The sequence below is a fragment of the Helicoverpa armigera genome, chromosome 13, assembly GCF_030705265.1.
Source record: "Helicoverpa armigera isolate CAAS_96S chromosome 13, ASM3070526v1, whole genome shotgun sequence".
NCBI lineage: Eukaryota > Metazoa > Arthropoda > Insecta > Lepidoptera > Noctuidae > Helicoverpa > Helicoverpa armigera.
The window spans coordinates 3,867,567-3,893,679 of NC_087132.1; the positions used below are offsets into that span (position 1 = coordinate 3,867,567).

Below are 26,113 nucleotides of genomic sequence, written 5' to 3' on the forward strand. Positions count from 1 at the left end.
GTTTACATAAACTCTCCCGGATTTGAAACACCTTTAAAATATTTTTGTTGAATAAATAAGTACTGCATTTGAAAGTTATGCAAGAACCACAGACCATAAGGGTTTCTGGAATTAATACTATTAATGTAACCAATATTGTGTACGTATTCAAAACTTAAGTAATTAACTAGTTGGTTGATACATATGCAACAAAAAAAATATGTACTTTCAAAAGCATTCCTTGCTATATTGTTTACTTACACCTAAATATATAAATTATCTAAAATAAATAATTGACAACGAAATAATAAACTCATTATGGTCTTATTTGGACTAATAACTAAATAAACAGATAAGTAAAGCCAATTAGATGTACTTAATATACATTGGTTTGCCAAAATAATTACGTACTCATTTACACTATAGTACACAACCGTTATTAACCTACACTTACGATGTTAATATAAAGGAACTAATGGAAATAACTGAAATCTTATGAATTAATCGAACTCGGCAGTATATGTATTGTCATGTTAACATACAGGAAAGGCAAGATACCTATTAACTGAAACTGTGATAATGAAACATAGTATTGAAAATTTGGAAGTAATCTTTCAACAGGCTATTCGCTCAATATGCCTAAGATGGCCTAAGGTAGGAGAACGACGCAATTAGGTACATAAACAACATATGAAGACTAAAGTGTTACAAAAACTACATCTTTTTACAAACCTATCTTAAACTAGAATACTTATTTTCAAGTGTAAAATGCATAAAGCAAAACATGTCGAATTTTGGCTATCTATTCTACCAAGGAGTCGTGTACAAATGGAGTTTAAAAACGCACATCTATAAAATCGGCCACAAGGATAGGTATAAGTGCAGACAGGCGATGGTGCAACTTTGATAAATAAAGTGAGAAAGTTATAACTCCATTAGCTAACTACTCCGTGATTTGTACCATCCTTAAATTTCGTTTCCGAACTGTGAGTTGGGTAGTATCCTAACAACTGTGTCTTTCGTACCTATTTTGTCTGTGTCTATAAGCGATCCGGAGCTATGTTTTTTTGTTTTGGGACCAAGGGGTGGTACTTCACTGCAAGTGGAACAGTTATCCTCGGTGACTTTCGAGCTTGAACCTGCAGTGGTGAATTTCTTGAGGCTGCCAGTTGCGAGGGATCCGTTGGAAGAGGAGCAGTGAGGAGGGAGCAACGGCACTCTCTCTTGTAAGTCGCGGCTGGACCCGGATGGCCGGTGACTGAAACCGCTGCTTCCTGCCTCGGAAACTGCTGTTTCTGGACACCCGCCAATGTTTATCCATTCTTGGATTCTGGAACGATTCGAAAATGTATTCGTTATGCCAAGAAGTTCGTTCAGGACACCTTTAAATCAATTGAATTTTCTAAACTTCAGCAAATCTAAACTTCACCGCCATATTTGGGGCGAAAATGTTGTCATGACGACTGGTACATACCTATTAACAATTTCCTCGAAATTAGGTCTCCTTTGCGGCGTGTGCTTCCAACAATCCCTCATGAGAGCATACATAGGAGGGGGACAACTCGCCGGCGCTGCTAGTAGCTCACCACCACGGACCATCGATATTACCTCTTGATTACTATACCTATCATCGAGAAAAAAAATATTATTAGCAAAGAGGACTTACTAGAAAGCATGTGTTACTAAATGATAATTGGTAATGGGTAAGACTTCTTACCCATAATACGGCTGAAGCCCATAGCTGTATATTTCCCACAGCACAACTCCATAGGACCAGATGTCGCTCTCGGTGGTGAATTTACCGTAGAGTATGGATTCCGGCGGCATCCACCTCACGGGCAGCAAACTTTTTGATTGTACCTGTAACATAGTGTATAAGAGAATTAGTGATCTGTAGTAATAAGCTAGAATAGAAGCTAGAAGCATAAAATATACCCCACTTTCATTTAATAAGTGAAAACTATGGGAAATCTACACCGCTTGAGCATTGAAATTCCAACGCGCGTGATGCCTTGAGATCTTCGATAGATAGCATGATAGATACACTCGCGCGACTTTGTAATATTGCATGCCAAGCATTCACGGCCATCAGTAACCATTCATTACATTTTTTACTCATGCATATAATACGCTTCAATAGAGATACGGTGTTGCAAGTTTTTCAAGAGATAAAGTCATGCAGTTTCTTTTGAATTTTCAGAAAATACTTACTCTATAATAATCCGAACTGTAGATATCTCTGGACAGTCCAAAATCTGATATTTTCACTATAAAATCGTCAGAAACCAAACAGTTCCTAGCCGCCAGATCTCTGTGAACATAATGATGTGAAGCAAGATATTGCATGCCAGATGCAATGTTATTCGCAATATTTAATAATCTCATCGGAGGTAAACCCTTTCCTGAAGGCGGCGCCCGGCCCATCAGGAACTCGTGAAGATCTCCGCGAGCCATAAACTCAAACAACATGCATAAGGGTTCTTCACTCAATGCTACACCAACAATACAAACTATGTTGTCATGGGTTAACTCAGAAATCAAATCTATTTCTCTTCTGAAGTCTGCCTGTGTTTTAGCTGAAGCGTTCTCTTTCAATGCCTTCACTGCCACAAATTGTGTTTCACCATTCTTTTTCAGAGCGCCCTTATACACTTTGCCAAAGGCCCCTTCACCCAATTCTTCTAAGAACTTTATTTGAGAGAGTGAGTATTGTGGAATGCGGAGCACACCATTGCCTCGAGTGTTTCTTGTCAGATGAGGCTGATTAGCAATATTATTTGTCAACAATTCACTCATTTCTATTGGTGAATTCAGTCTAGAATTGCCATAGATGTTCTTATCAGCGTTCGGTAAATTTATATCCCTAATTGTGGCAGCATTATTTTTATTTTTGTGTCTATAACATAAGCAAATAATAAATGCAATAATTGTCAGAGTCAAGACAAGAAAAACTATAACAATGTAAATCCAGATTTTGTGAGCACATTTTGGAATGTCACAAAGATGTTTATCTGTTTTGCCATCTTTTTCTATGATGCACCAGGGCTGCTCCCTAACTCCTCCAGGGTTTCTACAGTAACTGTGTGTTCCAGCGAGTTCAGGGAAGTCTGACAATGTGACATGTAACTGTTTAGACCATTCAATACAAGGCATCCCATTGTCTGCTACATTAACCCTGCCTAGGTATCCACTGCCATTTTCCCAGTAGCATTCATCGTCAGATACCATTACTGCACCAATGCTAATCCTTAGACAGTCAGGGTCATCTTCTGGCAAATCCTGACACTCTTCAAGGGTTAACTGCTGTCCTATATGAGGATGTCTTTTAGCTATGGCATACTCTTTCTGGCACAGTTCATTCTCCAATATCTCACAGTCTTGTTTGCAGACACGTCTCAGCACAGTTGAATTATATCGGAAATTAAACATTGCTGCAAATGAACTGTTTGAATCTGTGTACATGCTGGGCAATTTACCCAAAGGCAAGTTCTCAAAAACTATTTCTGGTAAGTCATCCTCATTATCTTTAATGGAAGAATCTGTCTGGATAGAGAAGAGCTTTTTGGTCTCTCTGTAGAATTTTCTGTTTGTTATAAAAGGATCTCTGCAAATAGGAAACGTTGAATAACAGAGACTAGGAACAGCATACCCTTCACAGCGAGGACTTATATCATTGGAGTACTTAGTTACTTGGAAAGCTTTCAATAATTTGTCTTCAAGAGCTGCCTGACTTGTATTATAAGGTATGTAAACAAACTGTCCTTTTAGATGCTCAGCACAAACCCTGCCCAAGTATTCCTGACATATTGGCTCTAATTTTTGTGGTTCAGTAGAATTAGTTACATTTGTATTCAGTGTCTGTATATTTTCTGATAACAAGCCAGGTGTAGACTGAACATTAATATCCAGTTGGCTGTAGATATCTGTATTAGGGAACAGTGATGCATATGTGGGAATCTCATAGTTCTCAATACCTTGTTCAACTTTTAATTGTGATGTTTGTTTCTTTTCATAATTCTGTTTGATCACACAAGTGTAGTTACCTTTATCAGATAAAGCTAGGTCCTTAATTCTCAGATTTGTACCTATGGTGCCATTAGTCTTATCGATTTTAGTAGTTATTTTCATCCTGAGTGTTGAATTATCATCTATTATTCTATTGTCTTTTAACCAGTACACTTTTACATTTTCTAACAGTTTCTGCTGTATATGATCAGGGGGTGCTTCTTTTAACAAGGTTGCAGTGCCTTCCTTACTCTTCGTATATTTTTCAACCTTCGTATAATTCATTATCGCCTCGCATTTGAAACGGACATCACTTTTAGGGGCTCTGGTGATAACGGCAGGTAATGTTTTAGAAAAGAAAATATCAAGTTTTATGTTCCATACTTTTTGTTCCGATGTTGAGTTGGACTTCAGCAGCGGGATGGATTCGGGTCTATCGGAGCTTGAAGGTTTAATAACACACAAATAGAAGCACAAAACAATAAATACACGCCAGTGTTTCATGACTAACACTTCCCATAACACCGATGCCTATCACAGTTATTTATCGAGCGCTTGTAACTTATAACACGAAGTTTTCGTTCGAACGGCACGAGAGAGTGTTTGTTTAATTGATTGTTTTTTACTACAAGGTCTTTCCTAATATTTTAAAATTAATAAAAATTGCTAATGACAGCGAAATAACACCAACCAATATCATTGACAAACTGGGTTGCCATAGCCAGAGAAGTTATTAATCACATCATGTAAAATAATTGCCATATTAGAAAAAAATGAATTTTACGGAGAACTTTTGTTTTCGCCTTTTGGATTAACCGTGAGGGATACTTACGCTGATAAAGCAGCTATGAAAATAATTATTTTGATTAGTTCAAGAAAAAGCCAGACTGCTCGTAAAACTCTTGTTAACATAATATGTAGATGTCATTATTATATTAGAATATCAAAGGTATAACGTACTGACAGTCAATCTTTTATTATAGGTAGGGGTAGGGCTGCCATCCGTCCGGGTTTCCCCGGATTTGTCCTCGTTTGGAGGCCGTCCGGGGGACGTCCGGGCGGGGTTTCAAGAAATGTCCGGGGAAAACCCGGACACTTTGCGGGTTTTTTTTATTATACAACTTTAGGTGCTTTAGTGCCTAATCACCATCAAGTAACCTATCAAAAAGGTAGCGCCGTTTTCCTATAACTCCTATTACTAACAAGAAGCTAACTCCTAGTTTCCATATGAGCTTTCTTATTTATGACCTTCGAAATATTAAGTCATAATCTTTCAATACTAGGTACCTACTACTTGAGCTAGATATGGCCCTGACGTTACATGTAAGGAAGCACCTCATTGAATTTAAGTATAATATAGTAGTAATAGTAATATTAAAAACTAGGTCTTGTTTTGTTAAAAAAAAATTCGGACTCGTCCGGGGTAAAAATGCGATTTACGCCAAATGTCCGGGTATTTTAATATTTGTCCGGGTTTCGCGAAATTCGAAATGGCAGCCCTAATTATAGGTTCTGTGAATAATAATCTTAATGTAAATAGTACTTTTTATTCAATACCTATTCATAAAAAATAACTTGCAACATTATTTCATTATAACTAAGTCCATTCGCACGTTTGCTATTAAACATTCAGTAGAAAACTCTATAGGCTATTTTGTTCCAGCTCTTCTTCTATTTCTTCTCTTAGAACCAGTCCACCAAGGAGAGAGGAGTCGGGAGGAAGCCACTCACAGCTGGTGTCCTCTGATGAACATGCCTAAAGAGAAGAATGATAAATTGATCAATAAATTGTAGCTAGAATAATTAAATTTTGTGTGCCTACCTTCTTAACTAGGTACCTACATAAAACATACCCTACTCATTAGCCACATACCTAATTCTTTACCGTAGCTTTCACTTTGTTCCTAAGTTAAGTTTCTAATAGCAAACTTTCTAATAAATAGACGACATGTTCGATACCAACAATGGATTTTAGTTTACCTACTATGTAGGTACTTAGCTTCGTGTTGTTAACTTTAGACTCTGGCACCACGCCTCTGAATGTCAGAATAAAGCTTTCTACACCTATATAGGTCCACTTACGTAGGTACGTGTGTAGCATCTATGTTTCTACACTTACACTCATTTAGGTATCCCTGTTATAAATATGAAGGTCCATCACTTAAGTTCTAAGTTTGAAAATTGCCTCTGACTGACCTGACACCTGCAGGAGGTGGCTTCAACATAATGGTAAATGTCGGTGCCAGGTTGCACGCCAGGGTCACAGTTACGCAGCTTCACCGACGCATGCTTACGGTCTCCATGCACGCACACAGGGTGGTGCGATTGTTTGTATGGGAACTGCCAGTCAGAAATCTGAAAGTAACCAAAATATGTAGGTAGATATTCATGCTACTAGAAAGAAAAGACAAGTGCCATTGGGTGTGGTTTCCTAATATTATGTAAGTAGGATAGCTATATACCTCAGGGTATATACCTCAACTATACCCTATATCTCCTTATAAAACACCCTGCAGTTTTTTAATTCCCTCTATCCGAAAAATTGATTCAGTCATAGGTACCTCATAAGAAAGACAATATCCTCCGCAGCCCATGATCTTGACGTCATCCCAGCACCTTCTCCCATTGAGGTCAGTTTGCATCGCCTTGTGTGTATGTCGTTTGACTTTGCAGCGTCCAGTAAGAGAGGCGCCCGCGCAGACCAGCGCCCAGCAGAACAGCAACGTTAGGGTTGTGGCACTCACATTCTTGATGAGTCCCGACATTTTGAACACTGAAATTATTTTTTCATTTAGATCTTAGGAGATCCTAAAGAACCTTCAAAGCAACAGTAGGTATTAAAAATGAGGAAACTTTTAAAATTGATTTACATGCGGATAAGAATTTAAATACAGAAAAGACTGTTTAAATGGTGACTGGATGAAGACACTGATTCCCAAACCTTGTCAAAAGCTTGCTGTTGAACTGTGTGTCGAATCTCCATTGCGAAACGTTTTTATAAAGGAGCAAAGTAGACGTCACGGCATTTCTCTCACTTGGCTTCACACGACAATGGCGCACAAGCCATTAGCCAAGGGATTGCGCCGTTAAACTGAATAAAAATAGAGAATCGTCTTTTAGATTGCTTACATAAAATTTGCATGATTAATTTTGTGCGTTCTCAGAAAGACTATGTATATAGGTATCTAAGACGTTAACGTAGGTACCTACCTACTACAAGCTCAGCTGCTTTCGTCATCTGGACTACTCATAACTCACATCTCCAAAAGATTACTATTTTATGTAAGTACTAGTTAGATCTCCAAACGTAGGTGTTTACTTTATATCTTGTGTAATCCCACTGAATCCCACACACTTCCGTTCCGATAGCAAAGTGTGAATGATGCACTTTTAACGGAGATTAAAAACGCTAACAAGATAAAAATAAGGCTAATAAATAAACAAGCAGAGCTTACTAAATAACGAGATTTCGGGTCGACCCAAAAAAGTCATTAAAAGCGGTGGCGCAGAACAAATTGGCTCATTTGTGCGAGGTTCCTTCAGTCGCGTCCCGCCATCTGTATGGCAGCGGTATGACCAAATTCAAAGTTCTAACTAATTGCATCGCGATCCTCATACCTTATGTCCGTATAATTATAAATCTCAGTATGTCACCGCCCTTGCCTCAGCCTCCGAGTAAATAAAGAATCATGAAATCGGACAGAATTGTAGGCCTAGGCTCCCAGACTTCAAAGATTTCTCATAAAACTTGTTTTTACTAATTAGACCTATACATGCGCTCCCTACACATATGAATGTTATTTAATATTTTTTTATAGTGCCCCTTGCCCCCTTACAAAAAACTCGTCGATATAATAACTTTATTTAGCACTAGCTTCTGCCCGCGACTTCGTACGCGGATCCTGTCCCTTATGCCAGCGACTACGGGGTCAGCAAAATCAAAGATCTGAATAGTCTGATATTGAATTTTAAGGGACCGAAGAGAAACGTTCTATATACTTAATTTTTGTACTTTAACAGCAAAAGCACAGCAGATTAAACAAAACGCTGAGAACTGAACCGCAATAGACGTGACCATAGGGATAAAAGTAGTGATTCTAATTAGTCCGCATTTGTGTGTGGCAAAAATATTACACAAGTATTATTACGTAAAAAAACATTAAATAGATGACAAAGTCGTGGTGACTTAGTGGAAGTCGTGGTGGTTTAGTGGGTAGAGAACCAATCTCTCAAGTATGAGCTGAAGGGTGAGGATACCTCGGTGGACTTTAAACGCAGATTACGCGCTCCCTGTGCTTACCATGAGGCACCTACCCTCCGAGCAGGGCTACTAATCCTGCTCTAGCGACTCCACTCTGGACGGCCAAGCCAAACCAGAGGCGTGAGACCTACCCCCGTCATGGTTCTAGCTGGGCTCCTGGAGTTCCACATCAGGTGTAGGTGTGGTTAAATTTTTATAAGTCAACAGAGAGTGCTTATCAGATTGAACAACTTTTTCTAAAACGTCATACCTCTATATGCTATAGTCTAGCTGGGCCCCTGGAGTTCCACATCAGGTGTTTTAGATCTTCAATTTGTGTAAGTCAATAGAAAGTGCTTATCAAATTGAACAACTTTTGCTAAAACGTCATATCTGTATATGGTATAGAGAAGCTGGGCTCTTGGGGTTCCACATCAGGTGTTCCAGATCTTAAAATTTATTATCTCAGCTGAAAATGCTCATCACATGAAACAATTTTTGCCATGGCACCATTTTTGTATCTCTTATAGTTTTGTTGGTCTGTTGGAGTTCTGCATCAGGTCTTCAAGTTTCGAAGATAAATTATAGCCTATATGTTGACCAGGCTTAATACTGATACAACAAAGAAAAAATCATTGAAATCCGTTCAGTAGTTCAGAAGATTAGCGTGTACAAATCTAAGAAGATGTATACAAACTTTCATCCCCTATTTTATCCCCTTAGGGATGGAATTTATCAAAATCCTTTCTTAAGAGTTGCCTACGCCATAGTAGCTTTATGCATGCAAAGTCTCAGTCCGATCGGTTTAAAATTGACAAAGTTTCATACAAACTTTCATCCCCTATTTTATCCCCTTGGGGGTAGAATTGATCAAAATCCTTTCTTAGCGGATGCCTACGTCATAACATCTACCTGCATGCCAAATTTCAGCCCGATCCGTCCAGTGGTTTCAGCTGTGCGTTGATAGATCACTATGTCAGTCAGTCACCTTTGAGTTTTATATATTTAGATGAATCACACTCGTTAGGAGACTTAAAATGTGGTTAAGCTCGGAGCTAAACAACCCGTTGCACATTCGTCATTTTGGTGCAATTTGCAGGCATTGTGTTTGGTTGGCCGTATTCGCTGTGCCCTTACAGGCTCTTGTGCAAAGTGAACTTATCGTTGACAGGAAAGCGCGATACAGATACCTATTCTGGAGAAATCGAAAGGTACTAAAGAAATGAAAATCGACGAAACAAAATAAAATTAGCAACATCACTAAATTGCAGCTGGTCCGCTGTTCTACTAGCCGCAAAGTGCGTTTGCTGGGCACTGGATCTCGAATCTCGAATTCAAATCCCGGGCAAATTCTCGTAATTGTGGGTTTTATTAAGCATTGATTTAAGGAATACAAAGGTTTCTAATTTTATGACTTTATTTTATGGAAAGCCCGATCCTCGGAGAGCACGTTAATACATAATTAAGTGTACCTAGGTATTCTTAATTAGGTAAAGGTAATCAAACTCTTGCAAATGCGATGTCTTTGGATGAAGGGTGACCATTATTTCATCCGAGAAGTCGTGGCCGTCAATTTTAAATAGCAGTTAAAATCTTTAAGAAATACCTCGATATAAAGTCCGGTCCAGCATTCATGTTACAGCCGTTCAATTTGCAGCTAACACCGTTATGGTAAGGTATGATTACAGGCTGCGCGAGCGCCGCTCCCTGCACCACCAAGTAGGTATAGCGCAACGGCTAACAATCGTCAAGTTATATCGCCAAAGATCTCGATGACATTATAGTGCGGTGATTCAGAGGGCCTAATCGAGATAGCTACTCGCTGGACACCATAATCGATTAACTATTTGTCTGTGGAGTTAATAGCTATGTCATTTATGTTGCGACAATGGTTTTATATTATGTATTTTCATGATTTACCTACAGCTACATTTTGTAGTGTAAATGAAGTTCTGTCTCATGGTAACCGCATAGGTAAATTATTTATTTAGCATCTGAGATGGCACCTTGGATGGTAGCTGAGCCTACTAACCTTTGGGCTTTGACCGGGTTGACAAAAATTATAATGATGTTATTTAACATCGTAGGGTTCCGTAGCAAATATTAGGGAACTCATTTTATGATTTTAGGTCACAAAACACTAATCTTTTTTTTCATTGAAGGCTAAGTAGAGATTCATCGTTATGTACCTACGTAATTTTGCCAAGAAGATAAAGCATATAAGCAAGCATTTGAATACTAAACTGAAACTGAAACTTCACTAAGACTTCGTTTTACACGACGAGAGTTAACCATGCACATTTCTTCATTACCCGAATTGAACGACAGAACCCTAAAATGCTGTAGCTTTTTAGTCGTTTTTCCAAACTCGTAGCTATAAGTTTGTATGCTGTGTTTGGAAGTGGCGGTTTCCAATGTGTCAACGTTTTCGTTACTTGAATGTTATCGTTCGGTTAAGATACACGCAAGTTAAGTGCCGTTAAATTATACTCGTGAAAGTTCTTGGTTTAGTAACATACTGAAAATTGTGTGTGCTTTTATGTGCCGGAACCTACATAGGTATTCAAAATAGGAAAGACCTAATTAAGTGAACAATTTAAAACTTTATGAAACTTGTGAAATCTTAAAGTTTTTTTAACGAGGTACTCGTGTACGCAAAGTCGTTATTACCCAGGAAACCAATTTAAGTTAGATAGGTAGGTATGTAGATAGGTAGGTGTGTACCTATAAGTATTGTTTTTTTCATATTCATCCTTGTAATTATCTCATTAAAAATTAAAAAAATAAACAACGAAGTAAGAAGTCCTTTCGGACGACCTTTTTTATTTCTTGGAGAACTTGGTAACACAATCTTTTAGTGAGGCCACTAAATTGACGGAACAATGCGTGAGCACGGCCAATGGGCAAAAACAAACAACAATCGCAAAAGTTGAAAATCATGTTCTGCATTTCAGATGACCCACTGCACTGAAATTCGAATACCAGAAATACCTACCCAGCTATAATTTGATAATTCTTAATTTTACTGCATAATGCGAAAAATAAAGCCAAAAGATTTTTTCTCGATGTGATGGTTTCATGAGATGCGATGGTGACCAGCTGTTGTGTACATTTTTTGTGGATAGTCTTCATTGACTTGATTTTTATTGGTGAGTAAAATATTTCAGATAGGTATGTCATTGTATGAATGGAGATTATACATAGACTATACGTAATGGAGCCAAGAAACTGGATATTAGGGCTTGTGAGGTAGTTTCTATTTGAAATTCCCGTTTTATATTATTTAGATTTAGCTATGTATTTTTATTAAAAATAATCTAGATGGCATAACATCATTGGAGCTGCTAGAGCTACGCGTGCCGGCGCACGTGGCGCTGGGCACGCGCGCGTCGCTGTCGTGCCGCTGGGCGCTGGGCCCGGCCGACGTGCTCTACTCCGTCAAGTGGTACAAGGACGGCAAGGAGTTCTTCCGACACGTGCCGCGCGACCACGAGCCCAGGAGGAAGTTCCCGCTGCCTGGAGTCGATATGTTGAGGTACCTATGCACCATCTTTTGTTCGATTAAAAAGTTAAGACATGGGTTTAAATACTATTGTAGGTACCTACTTGTCTTTGTAGGATTTTTTATATAAAACGTTTCTATTTTTGTTTGATGGACGCAGGAAGCGGATCCCTCGGGTACTAGTCTTGTGTTGTCAGCAGCAGTGTTGGAGACTGGAGGCCGTTATCGCTGTGAGGTTTCCGGAGAACGGCCGCTATTCCCCACGGTGTCCAGACATTCAGACATGGATGTCGTTGGTAAGATAAATAATTAACAAAGTAGGCTGTACTTTGTTCATTATTTTTATTTATATTAACTTCTGCAAACGATTGCAGTATTTTTTCTGCATTTCTAGTACTACCCGAGGAAGGTCCTGTCCTAACAGGGCTAAGATCACGGTATCGTCTGGGAGACCGCGTGCAGGTGAACTGTACTTCAGGGCGCTCCCGTCCATCCTGCCAACTATCGTGGTACATCAACAGCGAGCTAGCACTCACATCAGCTATGTTACCTACTATCCACAATGTATATGAAGATGGGATGGAAACTATAACCCTGCAGCTAGATTTTATGCTCACCGAGTTGCATTTTAAGCAGAGTGGATTCAAAGTCAAAGTAAGACCAGGAATCACTTGATAGGTATACTGTGGTAGATGAATACAATGTGTATATGTATTGCAAAAGTACGTTTCCTTGCAGTGCCTAGCAACACTCGCGGATCTGTACTGGCGAAGTAACGAAGGAAGTGCCCTGTTTGACAAAGTGAAGATCCACCATACATTGACATCATTTGAACCAAAAAGAAACACGAGAGCCCAACATATTCAATCTAATACAGCAAGCTTACTCACTAGTTCCTCTATACTTATTATTATTTTGCTTTTAGTGCATTCCTGTGTGAAGGTCTGTTAGATTTAAATAAAGATATAGGTAGGTTCGGTACTAATTTAATAAAGAGGAATTTTTTTTTTCGTTTGTTTGTTTATACCATAGAGACCCCAGAACTACTACTATTTTAACCTGCTAATTTTAGTCACTTCGGTGTCAGTGTGGTGCAACGATAGCTACTTAGACTTGCCGGACACTGTTAGGTACCTAAAACTTTGCTATACGTAGGTATATACTCACGCACGAGTTAATCCTACAGTGGACCGAAACGATTATAAAGGTAAAAATACTAAAACAATCAAATAATGAACCAAGAAGTTTATTAATTACATCTCAAGATGCTCTCAAGTAGTGTCTCAAGTCACTGACCTCTATATTTAAATATAGAGGTCAGTGGTCTCAAGTGGAAATAAAAAAAGAACTGGCTGGTAATTATGAAAAAAAATAAAGAAATGACGATTCATTATTTTATGACAGCGTTAGTGTTAGTCAATAAATAGATAATAAAAATAGGATAAAATCAATGAATCTATAATTTCAGTGTATTCAAAATATGTAATAGTAGTTTCACTCATGAAAAACTGGGGGAGCAGAACTAAACTTAATGCCACTTTTAAGTAGGTCAGACAAAATGTGCAATGTTGAAAATATCTGTACAAACCAAAACAAATTTAATACAAAGGGGCCGCCGACTCCACTCTCGAAATCCTTTAATGGTAAGTAGTGCCTTATAAAATTACTCTAGCCATGTTAAATCATGTAAGTACCCTTGGCTATTAATTAGAAAAAAAAATATGATGTGGATATTGATTAGTTTTATTATTTGAATAGATTATGAGAAACGAAAATTGACTCTGTATTTCATTGTTACTTTCCTGATTCAGATATAGGCATCGGCTTTCAAACATAATAGGAATATACAATTCTATTATTCAACTGTGGAAAAATGTTGTAATGCAATTTTCTCCATCGATCGGTAGGTTCTCCATATTTTCGGTTCAATTTTCCCGGACTTTTTATAATGTACGCTCCGTAATACGGAAATAGGTTATTATATTGTTAAGTTGTCAGAAGCACATAGTTATTATTAATTTTAGATTAGAAATGAAATTAAACAACATATTTTAGCAATATTTTAGATACTTATGCAGTAGTTTTGTTTATTTCTAAAATACTATAGTATTCTACAATCTGTATTTAGATTTTTAATCTGTACTCCGAAATGTCACCTTTATTATTTTAATACAAAGGTGTGTGTACATTGTATCTCTAATAATTAAAATAAATATCATAAAAGCAACAAATGATTTAATTTTCTTGCTTATGCAATATATTTTTTCAGTTACTACTAAATAATACGTTTCAGTTTGTAATTCTAAGCTAATTTAATGCTGTTTTTATTCACAAAATAGATGCAATGTTTCCGTCAAAAAACATAAACAAATATTTTCGTTCATGTGCACACCAGTTTATTACGACTTCAACAAAAACAATGATGTGATCTCGCTTCAGTAGTTCAGCAACAAAATACAGCGCACTCCTATATTTACCCACTAAAATGTCCAATAGACCTCAATCTAAATCCCGTATTAGAGTATGTAATAAATCTGTGTTTCATCTCCAAGACAAGAAAGCTGATGAGAATGAGTTATCAATTGGTTTGATTAAATCCGCGAAGAGGACCGGACAACTCAGTTTATGCAACAGGGGACTGGGGACAGGTGAGACACAATTATTTATTATACATACATATAGTGTTATATGGAAATGAGTGTTGTTAACGCTTGGTTTTTGAGAAGGTAGGTACACAAGCTGTAACCAAATCTTCTCATTTATTTACAAACAATATATTTTTAGTTTACAATAAAATAGAAAACAGTAGTTTACTGACTGAACAAATATTTAGAAAGTACAGCTAAAATTCTGCAGTAGCAAAATTGCTTGACAACCATCCATTTTTTTATTATTTCCACATATAGTGCCTGACAATGTGTGGAAAATTGATGAGCTGGTATTGGAAGAGACCAAGGAGGTTGACTTCACAAGGAATGATAATAGCATGTGGTGGAATGCTGAGCCCCTGAAGACCCTTGACCTTAGTTCCAACGTTATAAAGGTGATACCAGGCAATGTCAAGTTTTTGCAACACCTCATCAATCTCAAGGTGAGCAGGACTACTTAGTATTTTTGCAGTTCTTTTTAATTATAATTTAAAATTAAGTGCATAATTTAATTAATTGCTTGAGTATAGATTTCCTAAAAATCTTTAAAGAGTAACATACAGAAGTGATCCCAGTGAGGAGAACTGGACCTCATACAAGATGCTACGGAATCGCTGCAGTCGTCTGTGCAGAGATGCTAAGAGACGCCACATTCATAACTCTATTAAAAACCTTAACAACGCGCAAGTATGGCAATTTCTTAAGTCCCTCGGTATTGGCAAGACTGTCAATGACAGCACCACCGATATGGACCCTAACACAATTAATGCTCATTTTTCAATGTCACCAGTAACGCTGGATGATGACGTAAAATCTTCTACTCTACATTATCTCTCTAATGCTCCTCGGCCAAATTGTACTGCGTTTTCATTCCATCCAGCTACGGAGGGAGATATTAAACGTGCAATCCTATCCATTTCCTCAAAGGCGGTAGGAGATGATGGTATTCATCTCCAAATGCTTCTCCTTATCCTTGATGAAATGATTCCTTTAGTTTTGCATCTCATCAACTACTCCCTCTTTACCAACTCCTTTCCCTCAGCATGGAAAAGAGCCCATGTACTGCCTTTACCCAAAGTGTCTAATCCTTCCTCAGTCTCTCAGTTCCGGCCAATATCCATCCTCCCAATCCTATCAAAAGTCCTTGAGAGTGTTGTCAATAATCAATTGTCTCGTCACCTCTCCTCTAACAGCCTGCTGAGCCCGTACCAATCTGGCTTCCGCCCTGGCCATAGCACAGTGTCGGCTCTAGTTAAAATAACTGACGACATTCGGCTAGCTATGGAGAACAGGCGGTTGACAGTGTTGGTGTTACTGGATTTCAGCAGTGCTTTCAATTCAGTTGATTTTGACATCCTCTTAGCCATCCTATCGTCACTTAATATATCTTCTTCTGTAGTTGCGTGGTTCAGTTCTTATCTTCGGGGTCGCTCACAGTCGGTCCGCACTCATGAGGTTTCCTCTGAGTGGTGTGATCTGGCTGCGGGTGTACCCCAGGGTGGTGTTCTCTCTCCTCTACTTTTCTCCGTTTTTATTAACGCCATCACAAAGTCACTTGTTTCGCATTATCATCTTTATGCAGACGACTTGCAGCTTTATCAGCATTGTCAACCCGAAGAGCTCTCTAGGGTTATTGGCGCCATCAATAATGATCTTGAAAATATAAGTCAATGGGCTAAAAATTTTGGACTTCTAGTTAACCCAAACAAATCTCAAGCTCTCATTATTGGTGGCAGATATTTCATAAATAGGCTGCAAACTCCCCTCACTTCTGTATGACGATGTAGTAATAGCCTACTCATCGCATGTTAAAACTTGGTGTTTTCATGGACTGCAACTTATCTTGGGCTAAACACATTGCAGAAGTAAGCAGGAGGGTATATTGCTCGTTTCAATCACTCAAGCGTCTCCAGAAGTTCCTGCCTTTTCCAACAAAGATTACTCTCGCTCAGTCGCTCCTCCTTCCTTTGTTAGACTATGCTGATGTCTGTTTCCTTGATGCGACTGAGGAGCTACTTGATAAACTCGAACGTCTGCAGAATTTATGCATCCGCTTCATTTTCGGCCTCCGAAAGTACGATCATGTGTCGGAATTTCGGAGCCAGTTGAAGTGGCTGCCTATTCGGCGGCGTAGAGATGCTCACGTTCTTTCTTTTCTTTACTCTGTTCTTTACAATCCTCTCGCTCCAAGTTACCTTCGTGAACGCTTTGAGTTCCTCGTTCCCAGAGGCAAACCTTGTCGCTCTTCCTCATCTCTTCTGCTTCGTATCCCATCCCACACTTCAAGTCGCTATGATGGATCATTCACTGTTCGTGCTGTTAGGCTGTGGAATACCCTTCCGCATTCTATACGCGAGAGCTCATCATTGGATATGTTTAAGAGACGAGTTAAGGAACATTATTTATCAACATGACCTTTGTATATTTGTGTATATATTTGTATATATTATATTGCATATATTATATTGTATATATTTCATGTAATTATAAAAGGTATATATTTAATTTATTATAAGGAATTATTCATATAGATTCTTTTTTATTAGTATAAATTTGCACATTTGCCCTACCCCATCAAATCACTCTTTCACTCTAAGGTTGGCTGGAAGAGAACCCAACACTGGGTTAAGCTCGCCTTTGTACATTATCTCTCTGCATTCAGTGTGTCTGTCTGTATTTATGTGTGCAATAAAGAATAATAATAAAACCATGTAGCAATACATGCTCAATAAATATTACCTGTTACTGCAATAAATTGAAACTATAAACCTTGAACGATAACAGGTTGTGAAGCACTTTTTATATGCATTTAAAACCAGATTTTTTCCGTATCACTAGATCTGCAGTTTTAAGACAGCTCATTTTTTGACTGGAAATAAAAATATGTTTGTATGAATTTAATTCCAGCTACATGATAATGCTATCTCAAGCCTCCCACCGGAATTTGGTGAACTAAAGGGTCTTATGAACCTGACTCTCTCTCACAATAGACTAGCAACACTGCCCAAGGAATTCTATAAGTTGACGGAGTTGCGCTGTCTGAGCATAGCACACAATCAACTTTCAAAAATAGAACCCGACTTTGGAGATTTAGTTATGCTGAACTTTTTGGTAAGTAGTATGAGGTTTTATTTCAGAACATACAAAAAAAAATGCCTTTCAAATGTCATCAGAATGAGATGTGAGTTCTCTTGCTATCAATTTGCTTATGAAAATATTTTTATTAACTTTACAGGACTTATCGCACAACAAATTGACAGTGTTACCTCCAGGAATGGGGTATTTAGTACGCTTAGTGGAACTAAATCTATCGCACAATGAACTACAGGAATTACCACCTGATATTGTTAATCTTCGAGGTGATTATACACTCTTTTGCAAAAAAAGCGGGCACCTATGCGAAATCTTGGTTTTAAGGACTTCACGTGTATTTCAAAGGTTTTTAATGACTGTAGGATGTTACTAGCATCAAAAGGGTTAGCCAAGCATGCGTGAGAGTGTATTCTAAATTTGAATTTTGTAGATTTGCTAAGAAACTGGTTAGACCTTGTTTTGGACTAATTCCTGGTAGAAAGTTCATGGGCGTTTTGAAAAGTTTTTGACGTGATTTTTAGAAAACTGAAAATGCAGTTTTAATTGATGATTAATGTACCTTTCTGTTAAATCAAAACATTTTTGAAGAACAATGCGTATTTGATAAAATTTTCACCTGCTCTAGATGGTCTATGCTGATGATTGATGGCAATGTTAAGAGTTTCGGTATTTTTGCGTAAAGCGTTCTGTTGTTTAGATATTGTGCCCACGCGGTTTAAAATAACCTTTTCTCATAAATAAATACAACTTAGAGGAGTATCAGTACTTTGGGCTGCGACAAAACAAATTTAATGTTAGCAGAACCAGATCACAACTCGTCTCCTATCACACTTTGACATTAAAAAAATACCAAATTTGGTGATAAATGCAAAAATAACCATATGAAAAATAAAGAGAAGGGTTAAAACTATCCTAAAAGTCAAATTATTGCTGAGTTGGAGCTCTCGATAACTCCATAGGTGTCGGGTTACTCAACGATGATTTAGCTGAAGGGGAGTAATGACTTCAAAATTATTGGCCAACCGTATGTTTTTTTAAAAAATGATCAGTTAGCCAATTATTGTTATGATTTAAGCAAGAAATTGCCGTGGATACCAGAAAACCTCGGAGTAGACAGGTTTCTTTAATAAAATGTCCGTGGGATGAAAACCCGCTATTTGAACGTTCAGACTCATAGATCTTTAGAGGTCTACGGGGTTTCCCAAGAGGCGAGGTTATTTAAAAATCTGTGATTACGAGACCTTAAGACCTCGTGCTCACAGTCTATGCGTTATTTTCTGTATTTTGTAGAATTTCAAGATTTTTCAAAATGTCAAAGTCTGATAGGAGCCGACTTGTGAACGGCACTGCTTACTTTAAATTGGTTTTGTCGCAGCCCAAGGTACTGATACTCCTCTAAAAGTGTTTAATTATGAAAAAGCGATATTTTAAAACACGTGGGTACAATATCAAAACAATAGAACGGTCTACACTAAAATACCGAAACTCTTAACATTGCCATCAATCATCAGTATAGCCCATTTAGAGCAGGTGAAAATTTTTATCAAATACGCATAGTTTTTCAAAAATGTTTTGATCTAACAAAAAAGTACATTAATCATTAATTAAAACTGCAATATCATTTTTCTGAAAATCACTTCAAAAACTTTTCAAAACACCGACGAACTTTGTGCCAGCAATTAGTCCAAAACAAGGTTTAACCAATTTCTTAGCAATTGTACACAATTCAAATTTAGAATACACTCTCACGCATGCTTGGCTAACCCTTTTGATGCTAGAAATATACTACAATCATTAAAACCCTTTGAAATACACGTAAAGTCCTTAAAACTAAGATTTCGCATAGGTGCCCGCTTTTTTTGCAAAAGAGTTTATTTCAATATTTACTTGCATTTAATGTAGCATTACATAATATCTGATCTTATCTTACAACTATAAATATGCACTGATAAGTTGGTTGAATAATAAGGGAAAGTGTTACTGTATAAAATGTTATCATTATGTGATATAACAATGCAGAATAATATATATGCATACATAATATATTAATAGCTTGTTTGGCCCACACTGTGTGGGTCACTGCATTAAAACTGGTTATGCAGCAAATTTTTCATTTTTTGTTGTAAAAGAAGACCCATGACATAAAGTTCAATGTCTATTTTTTTTGTCCCATGTGGTTGCTTTATTGTTATCTTAAAACACAAAAGAAGAAAAATACATTGAGCCCGGTCAAATTTCTCAATAGTGGAACATTGTATATTTGCATAATGCAGGTTCATAAGATTTCAATAAAATTTACCTTTTTCCAGATTTGAAGAAACTAAACATCAGCAACAATAGCCTAAAGAAATTACCGCCATTAGGAGAGCTACGAAAAATGGAAATATTGGACGCGAATCATAACGACATTGAAGAACTACCCGACTTTTATGGCTGTAATGCCCTAAAAGAAATATACATGGCTAACAATTTCATCAAGGTAATCATAATTACTCTTGATAACATTTAAATAGCTTCTGCCGCCGTTTCATCTGGATAAAAAGAAGTCTATGTCCCTTCTCAGGCTCTATAATATCTATGCACCTCACTCCTCAGGCAGTCTGAAAGAGCTACTTTCGCATTTATTATTAGTATTTGTGAATTGGTGACTATTATGTCATAACGAGTCAGTAATTCCACGAGACGCGAGTGGAACTGCGAGGAAAAGATTGTTTAGATTATTTGTAAAAACAACACTAAGGAAATTGCCCTTGTTGTGTGTTACATTATGTAGTTTTTTTTTGTTTCAGATAATCACGGACGAGTTTTGCGACCAGATGCAGCACTTGAACGTATTGAACATCAGAGACAATAAGCTAGAAGTGCTGCCCGAGAACATATCGCTATTACAGAAACTCAAGCGGCTGGATCTTACTAACAACAATTTGAATAAGTAAGATATCCTTTACGCCTAAGGGAACTATTTCTAGCACACATATGAAATAGCCTAGACATGTTATTCTCATATATGAACTTACTTTGTTACCTACTGCCAAGTATCAATAGAATCTATTCAGTAAGTTTGGTCCAGTCCATTTTTCCGTAAAAATCGTTAATCGTTTGTAAAAACAGAAAAAAAACATAAACAGCATTTTTGTACATAAAAAGCATGAAAATCTCAGTTCGGTAATTTTTTAGTTTATCGCGGTAGTTTATTTTGAGTAAACGTGTAGAAGAATATGTGACAGTAATATAATTAGTTGGTTTGGTTGCATATCTTTCCTAAGTAGCAGAATAGTTACGAAAATGTCGGAGAAAAGTACATAAGGAGCACGGTCAGCTACTTTTTACTAAGTACTTAGTTACCAAAACCTTGTCATAATTGACGATTTTTTCGTTTTTTCTCAGGTTACCGCGAAACCTAGGGCTCCTATCCCAGCTGCAGAGCATCAACATGGAAGGCAACAAGCTGTCGTTCGTCCGCCAGGATGTGATCAGAGGAGGCACCGACCGCGTCATGAAGTTCCTCCGCGACCGCATCACTGAGGAGGTGGTCAACGAGACCAGGCTTACTACTGACGAGTGGCCTGACAAGTAAGTTATATATATAATACGCGGTGTTTTAAAGAAACCTAGGGTTCCTCTCAGAGCCGTCATTAAGTTTGGCGAGACCTATTTTTTGATTGGTGGCTGAGTTATTAAGGTATTTACCACTGATATATAAAAAAAAAGATTTCATGCTTTCTGTGTTGATGTTCCTGCCTTGTTCAGTTTTAAACAATAAAAGGGATTATTATGAGTTATTCCCAATTTGTCATTAGTACCGATTGGTCACCAACTATTTTTTCCATACATCAAATCCCAATTGGTCATTCGAGCAAAATAAATAATTTAATATTTAAATTTTGAGTTCCGATTCGTCACCCGCATAAAATTTCACGTATCAGAGTACCGTCAGAAATAAAAGTGTTAGAAGAAATTTTAAATGAAAAACTTCGATGTAGGTAAAGGTATAGCTCTCATATAAATATAATAAAATTTACATTAAAACACAGGTGCAGACAACATGGGCATTTTATAAACCCGAAAATGTGACTCGATACTTTTTGTGCCGGTAATAAAAGTACCAGGGGCCCATAACTAGAAAAGAGATTGTGTACATAAAAATGATGAATGATGGTGTAAATTGGTATGTTTATCTACAATAAGGAAAAAAACGTAAAATCCTGACACTCTTGACTGCTATACTCTTGTAAGTTATGCGGTCCTAGTACACGGTGGGCAGTTCCATGGACACTCGTTGATTGGTATATTACTCATCTGATTTATGCGATCCTGGTATTTTGGTTTTGGCCGTGCGGTGTGTGACGCAGTTGAAATCGCGATTTTATTAATAGCGTCTTGCCATGTTCGGAAAAAACATAACCAAAATAAATAAAAAAAAAACATATTACAATATTGTAAAGCTTATCTTGTTGACAGTACTTTTTACAAAATAAAGTACGGATGACCAATTGGGACTAAGCAAAATAAAATATTTTATTGAATGACCAACTGGGACACGTTTTTTATGGATGCCAAATCACTAAAATGACGAATCGGGCATAACTCATTATTATTAACCACTGTACTATATCTACTACCCAACACCCTACCTACCAATAAGTATAAAATTATATTGACAAATTATGTTTTCACGAGTTTTCCAGTAATACGATATAGATAGTGAGTCCTTATTGCGGGGCACAATTCCCTAAGCCCTAAATCAGAAGACCTAATTTTTATTTAAAAAAGATCACGCAAAGAGGCGGTGCGTCAAAGGACATCATCCCAAAACAGAAGATTGTACGCTGGATATTTTTGTCCTGCGAGAGTCGCAATGGAAATTGACCATTATTTTATCATACTAAAGCATATTTTAACTTCCCAGGTACACGTTAAAGAAAAGTCAAGCGCTAATGGTCCCGGGACGCGATCTGACCGCGGTACCCGACCACGTGTTCGCGGCGGCCGCTGATGCAGAAGTGCATGTCGTCGACTTCTCTAAGAACAAGCTCAATTCTATACCTTCGGGGTGAGTTTTGTTACAAATCTAGCTGTTTCCTCTAGTTTCTTACGCGTTCCGGGTTAATTAAAAAACTACGTTTTCATCCCGGGTCTAAGCTACTCTCTGATTTTCAGCTTAAATGGTTTAACCATTCTCAAGTTATAGGTAGTAGGTAGCGTAACTAACACGTATTTCTATATGGAATTATATCTGAATTAAATTGATGCTTATAATTCTCGAGTTTGACATCGTGGAATAATTACAGCTGCCTACCTAGTTTAGGCAGTATTCCCAGCTTTCCCGCGTTTTACCCGTGGTATGAGACCCGAATAAATATAAAAACAACTACAGGCTACCAGTTATCTTTCTGCCTTCTAAACAAATATGTAGGTAAACATATAGGTAACCTACTTAGTGAAAATTGAAGCTTTTTGCCTGCAAGTGACATCAGAACCGGAATAGTTGGCAGTCTTTATCAATTGCAGCTTTCATAATTTTTTTTAAACATGTTACCCGAAATATGTCTTCCTCTTATATTTTCAAAACATTACAACAATATTATTCCTTCCCAGCATCGTTCAAGTGAGCGACACTCTAACATCGCTAGTGCTAACATCAAACAACCTGATGAACGTGCCTGGCGAAATCAACCGCTGTCGACATCTGCAGTACTTGGACTTGGGCAAGAACCTGCTCATGGATCTGCCGCCGGAGCTAGGAGACTTGAAGAACTTGAGAGAACTAGTCATTTCTAATAATAAGTAAGTGGTTTTATATTGTCGATTTTCGTCCGTCTATTTGGTGGGCTCTCCTTACACCTTCTTCTTCCCGAAGCCGAACAAAATATAGCCTATGCGACTTGGGGATAGTCTAGCTTTCCAACAGTTTTCCGGACCCTTTACTTAGAGTACAAACAATCAAATAAAATAAAGTTTTTTTATTGTATTACTAAAGCTTTTAACACAATTAATAAAAATACACTATAAATACTACATGAAAGTATAAAATTAGTTCATCAGATAATAAGTAAGAAAAATGTTTTTGATCCAACTGACAAACATGTGTATAGTTTTGTTGTACGCTATGTATGTCATAAAACTTAAAATGTACCTTGTAGAACAAAAAAAATCCTGCTAGAATAATGAAAAATATCAAAATTAACTTCTATGTCACCTTCTATACAGATTCACGAAGATACCGAGATGTGTGTACGACCTAGAGAACTTAGAAATACTGTTGGCTGCCGAGAATAAGATAGACGAGATCAACGTGTCTTCCGACGCTTTAGCTAAGCTGAAGAAACTGGCAGTCTTGGACCTGAGCAACAATAGCATCTTGACTGTACCGCCGGAGCTGGGCAACTTCACACATCTCAGGTTAGTGAACAAAATAAGTAGAAATATCTTTTCAGATTTACTCAAATCGTAAAGCATATAGTAACTCACTAGGCTCGAGACTTGAGTTGAAAAAAAATTACACCACTTTGCCTTCACAGCTGTTTATAAATTAATTTTTGTTCGAGCACTTCCTAAAATTGATGAAAATTTCAAGTTATCAGATATATGAATAGGGTAAAAATTTCAAAAACGTTCTGAAGTCAAAAACTTTGTAAATGCCCATGTTTGACTTGTTCCATTTGATCCATACTTCGAGGGACACCCTGCTCATTATAGTTATCTACTTCGGGTAATCGGGTTAGAAATCTTAAGTCAGTTGTGTTAGTAACACATGCTGGGTTCAGGTGAATCACTCAAATAATAATTGGATGACGTGACTCCAAATTAAAATAGAACATGTTTATTTATTAAAAATATTTACGAGACCACGCATTTCAAATTTTTGAGCGTAGACAGTTATTATTGTGATACGGAATGTTTGTTAAACACCACGCATCGGATATAAAACGAAAATACAACGAGATATGTTATGATAGAGAAGTTTTTATTCCCATTATCCATTGATAAGTGGCGTGTGTCAACGATACAATAGTTTAGAAAAATCCCATTGTTCCAGGAGCTTGGAGCTAATGGGGAACGTTTTCCGTCAGCCTCGGCACGCCATACTCGCTAAGGGAACTGCGTCCGTACTCTCTTACCTAAGAGACAGAATACCCACCAACTAGTTTTAGTCGATTTTGTGGCCACACCGAAAAGCGTACATATTGGAACTTTGTGCAAGTTCGCGTCGATATGAGGCTAAATGATACCAAAATTAAATATTAGGAATTAAAGTTTGAATAAATGTTTCAAAATCTGAATGTTTGTCTTTAGTAAAGAAAGCTTTGAATTTAAACCAAAACTATAAAAAAGATTATGAAGTCGTTTTATGAAAATTTTCAGTAATACTTGTAGACGATTTTAAAGTATTCTCATTTTTTCACATTGATCTTTTGAAACATGATCCTTTGCGAACTTACACAATCTTTCTGTAAGACGTTAAAGTCATCAGTGTTGCCATACAAAACAAAACGCAGTCAGCTTATAAAAGCCAAATATTTTCTTTTTTTTTTCGCGTACCTGATTACGGTAAATCTTTATTGCTTTTTTCAATACTGTTGTTAAAGCCTTTCGTTATTCTTTTTTTAATTATATTTTTGCTGTTGATTTAAATGCAATTGTTATTAAATTATGTTGCTAACATAGTTTTTATTGACATCTTTGACTAACATTAGAGACTATGGGTTGTGAGATATTCAGTATGTCATAAAATATCAAGAAATTAATGATAAGTAACGACGAGTATTTACAATTGGTTACTGCATAGTAAATATATACTTACTCAATATGAATGTTATTTGCCAAATGTGAGGAAATCATTTATATTTTTGGACACATTGTTTGAATGTTATGCAACGTTGCAAATGCAGAGGCAAATGTTGACCACAGGCTGTAATATTTATTATCTTATAATATCCACCGTTTTTGATCCAGAAATAAATGATGTTCATAAATTAAGCCTAGAATAGAAAATTATCAATTACAATGTTAAGCTAACAGTGTTAATCCATATATTCAGCAGTTTTAAATTAGGTGTTCTAACTACCTACTTACACGTTGTTTGAAATTCAACCAAAGTATTGCTCCAAGTACCTGAAGTTTATTTTATATAATATACACAGCCTTTGAAGGATGTGGACTGTATAATTGGTGTGGTGCCGAATAGGGCTGCTGGCGGGGACGCTCTTCAACAAGGCAGGGTGCAGACAATAACACTATTCAGGGTTAATTCTTCCTTTATTCTTCTTGTTAACTGGAGCGCTGCTGGATTCGGACTGCCCGATCACCAAAATATGCCCTCATTATATACGCTAGAGCGCGGGTAAGTCGTTCACAATATGGCCGATGCGACAGCCAATAGGAGCGAGGGGCGTTCCCGTGCCCTATGTATGGGAATCTTTCTGGGGCAGTTTTCAGGTGATTTGGCATACTTATAACGTTCCAGCTATGCCTATCCTATGCAACCCGATTTCCCTTATATTATACAAAAAATTCACCCTTAAAAACATCCCTTTTTAATTAGAAAACTTTAAAAACTCAAACGGCTCTCGTTAAGGTAAGGTTTCGATAACATTCGGTTTAATTTGTCGATCATCCTACTAGCGCCGCTCGTGGCCAAAAAGA

General features: G+C 37.3%; 4 protein-coding genes across 4 annotated transcripts; 2 read left to right on the plus strand and 2 right to left on the minus strand.

Annotated features, from left to right (window-relative positions):
- Positions 1 to 336: 336 nt before the first annotated feature.
- On the minus strand, positions 337 to 4,708 carry LOC110384348 (tyrosine-protein kinase transmembrane receptor Ror). The gene is made up of 4 exons (XM_021345589.3): positions 2,191 to 4,708; positions 1,697 to 1,839; positions 1,454 to 1,603; positions 337 to 1,309 (listed from the first exon to the last, which is right to left on the minus strand). The coding sequence occupies exons 1-4, from the start codon at positions 4,486 to 4,488 to the stop codon at positions 946 to 948; spliced, it is 2,955 nt and encodes a 984-aa protein (XP_021201264.3). The 5' UTR covers positions 4,489 to 4,708; the 3' UTR covers positions 337 to 945.
- An 825-nt stretch (positions 4,709 to 5,533) lies between these two features.
- LOC110384349 (thyrostimulin beta-5 subunit) lies at positions 5,534 to 7,070 on the minus strand. The gene is made up of 4 exons (XM_021345590.3): positions 6,926 to 7,070; positions 6,546 to 6,757; positions 6,181 to 6,339; positions 5,534 to 5,740 (listed from the first exon to the last, which is right to left on the minus strand). The coding sequence occupies exons 2-4, from the start codon at positions 6,747 to 6,749 to the stop codon at positions 5,627 to 5,629; spliced, it is 477 nt and encodes a 158-aa protein (XP_021201265.3). The 5' UTR covers positions 6,750 to 6,757; positions 6,926 to 7,070; the 3' UTR covers positions 5,534 to 5,626.
- A 4,036-nt stretch (positions 7,071 to 11,106) lies between these two features.
- LOC110384456 (uncharacterized) lies at positions 11,107 to 12,732 on the plus strand. The gene is made up of 5 exons (XM_064037552.1): positions 11,107 to 11,110; positions 11,546 to 11,779; positions 11,891 to 12,022; positions 12,121 to 12,380; positions 12,465 to 12,732. Exons 1-5 carry the CDS (start codon positions 11,107 to 11,109, stop codon positions 12,675 to 12,677), a joined length of 843 nt encoding a protein of 280 aa, XP_063893622.1. The 3' UTR covers positions 12,678 to 12,732.
- A 410-nt stretch (positions 12,733 to 13,142) lies between these two features.
- Positions 13,143 to 25,345, plus strand: LOC110384457 (leucine-rich repeat-containing protein 40). The gene is made up of 12 exons (XM_049840352.2): positions 13,143 to 13,369; positions 14,279 to 14,374; positions 14,633 to 14,817; positions 17,282 to 17,485; positions 17,610 to 17,733; positions 19,777 to 19,946; positions 20,257 to 20,399; positions 20,855 to 21,040; positions 22,377 to 22,520; positions 23,066 to 23,254; positions 23,678 to 23,869; positions 24,507 to 25,345. Exons 1-12 carry the CDS (start codon positions 13,258 to 13,260, stop codon positions 24,613 to 24,615), a joined length of 1,854 nt encoding a protein of 617 aa, XP_049696309.2. The 5' UTR covers positions 13,143 to 13,257; the 3' UTR covers positions 24,616 to 25,345.
- Positions 25,346 to 26,113: the final 768 nt, after the last annotated feature.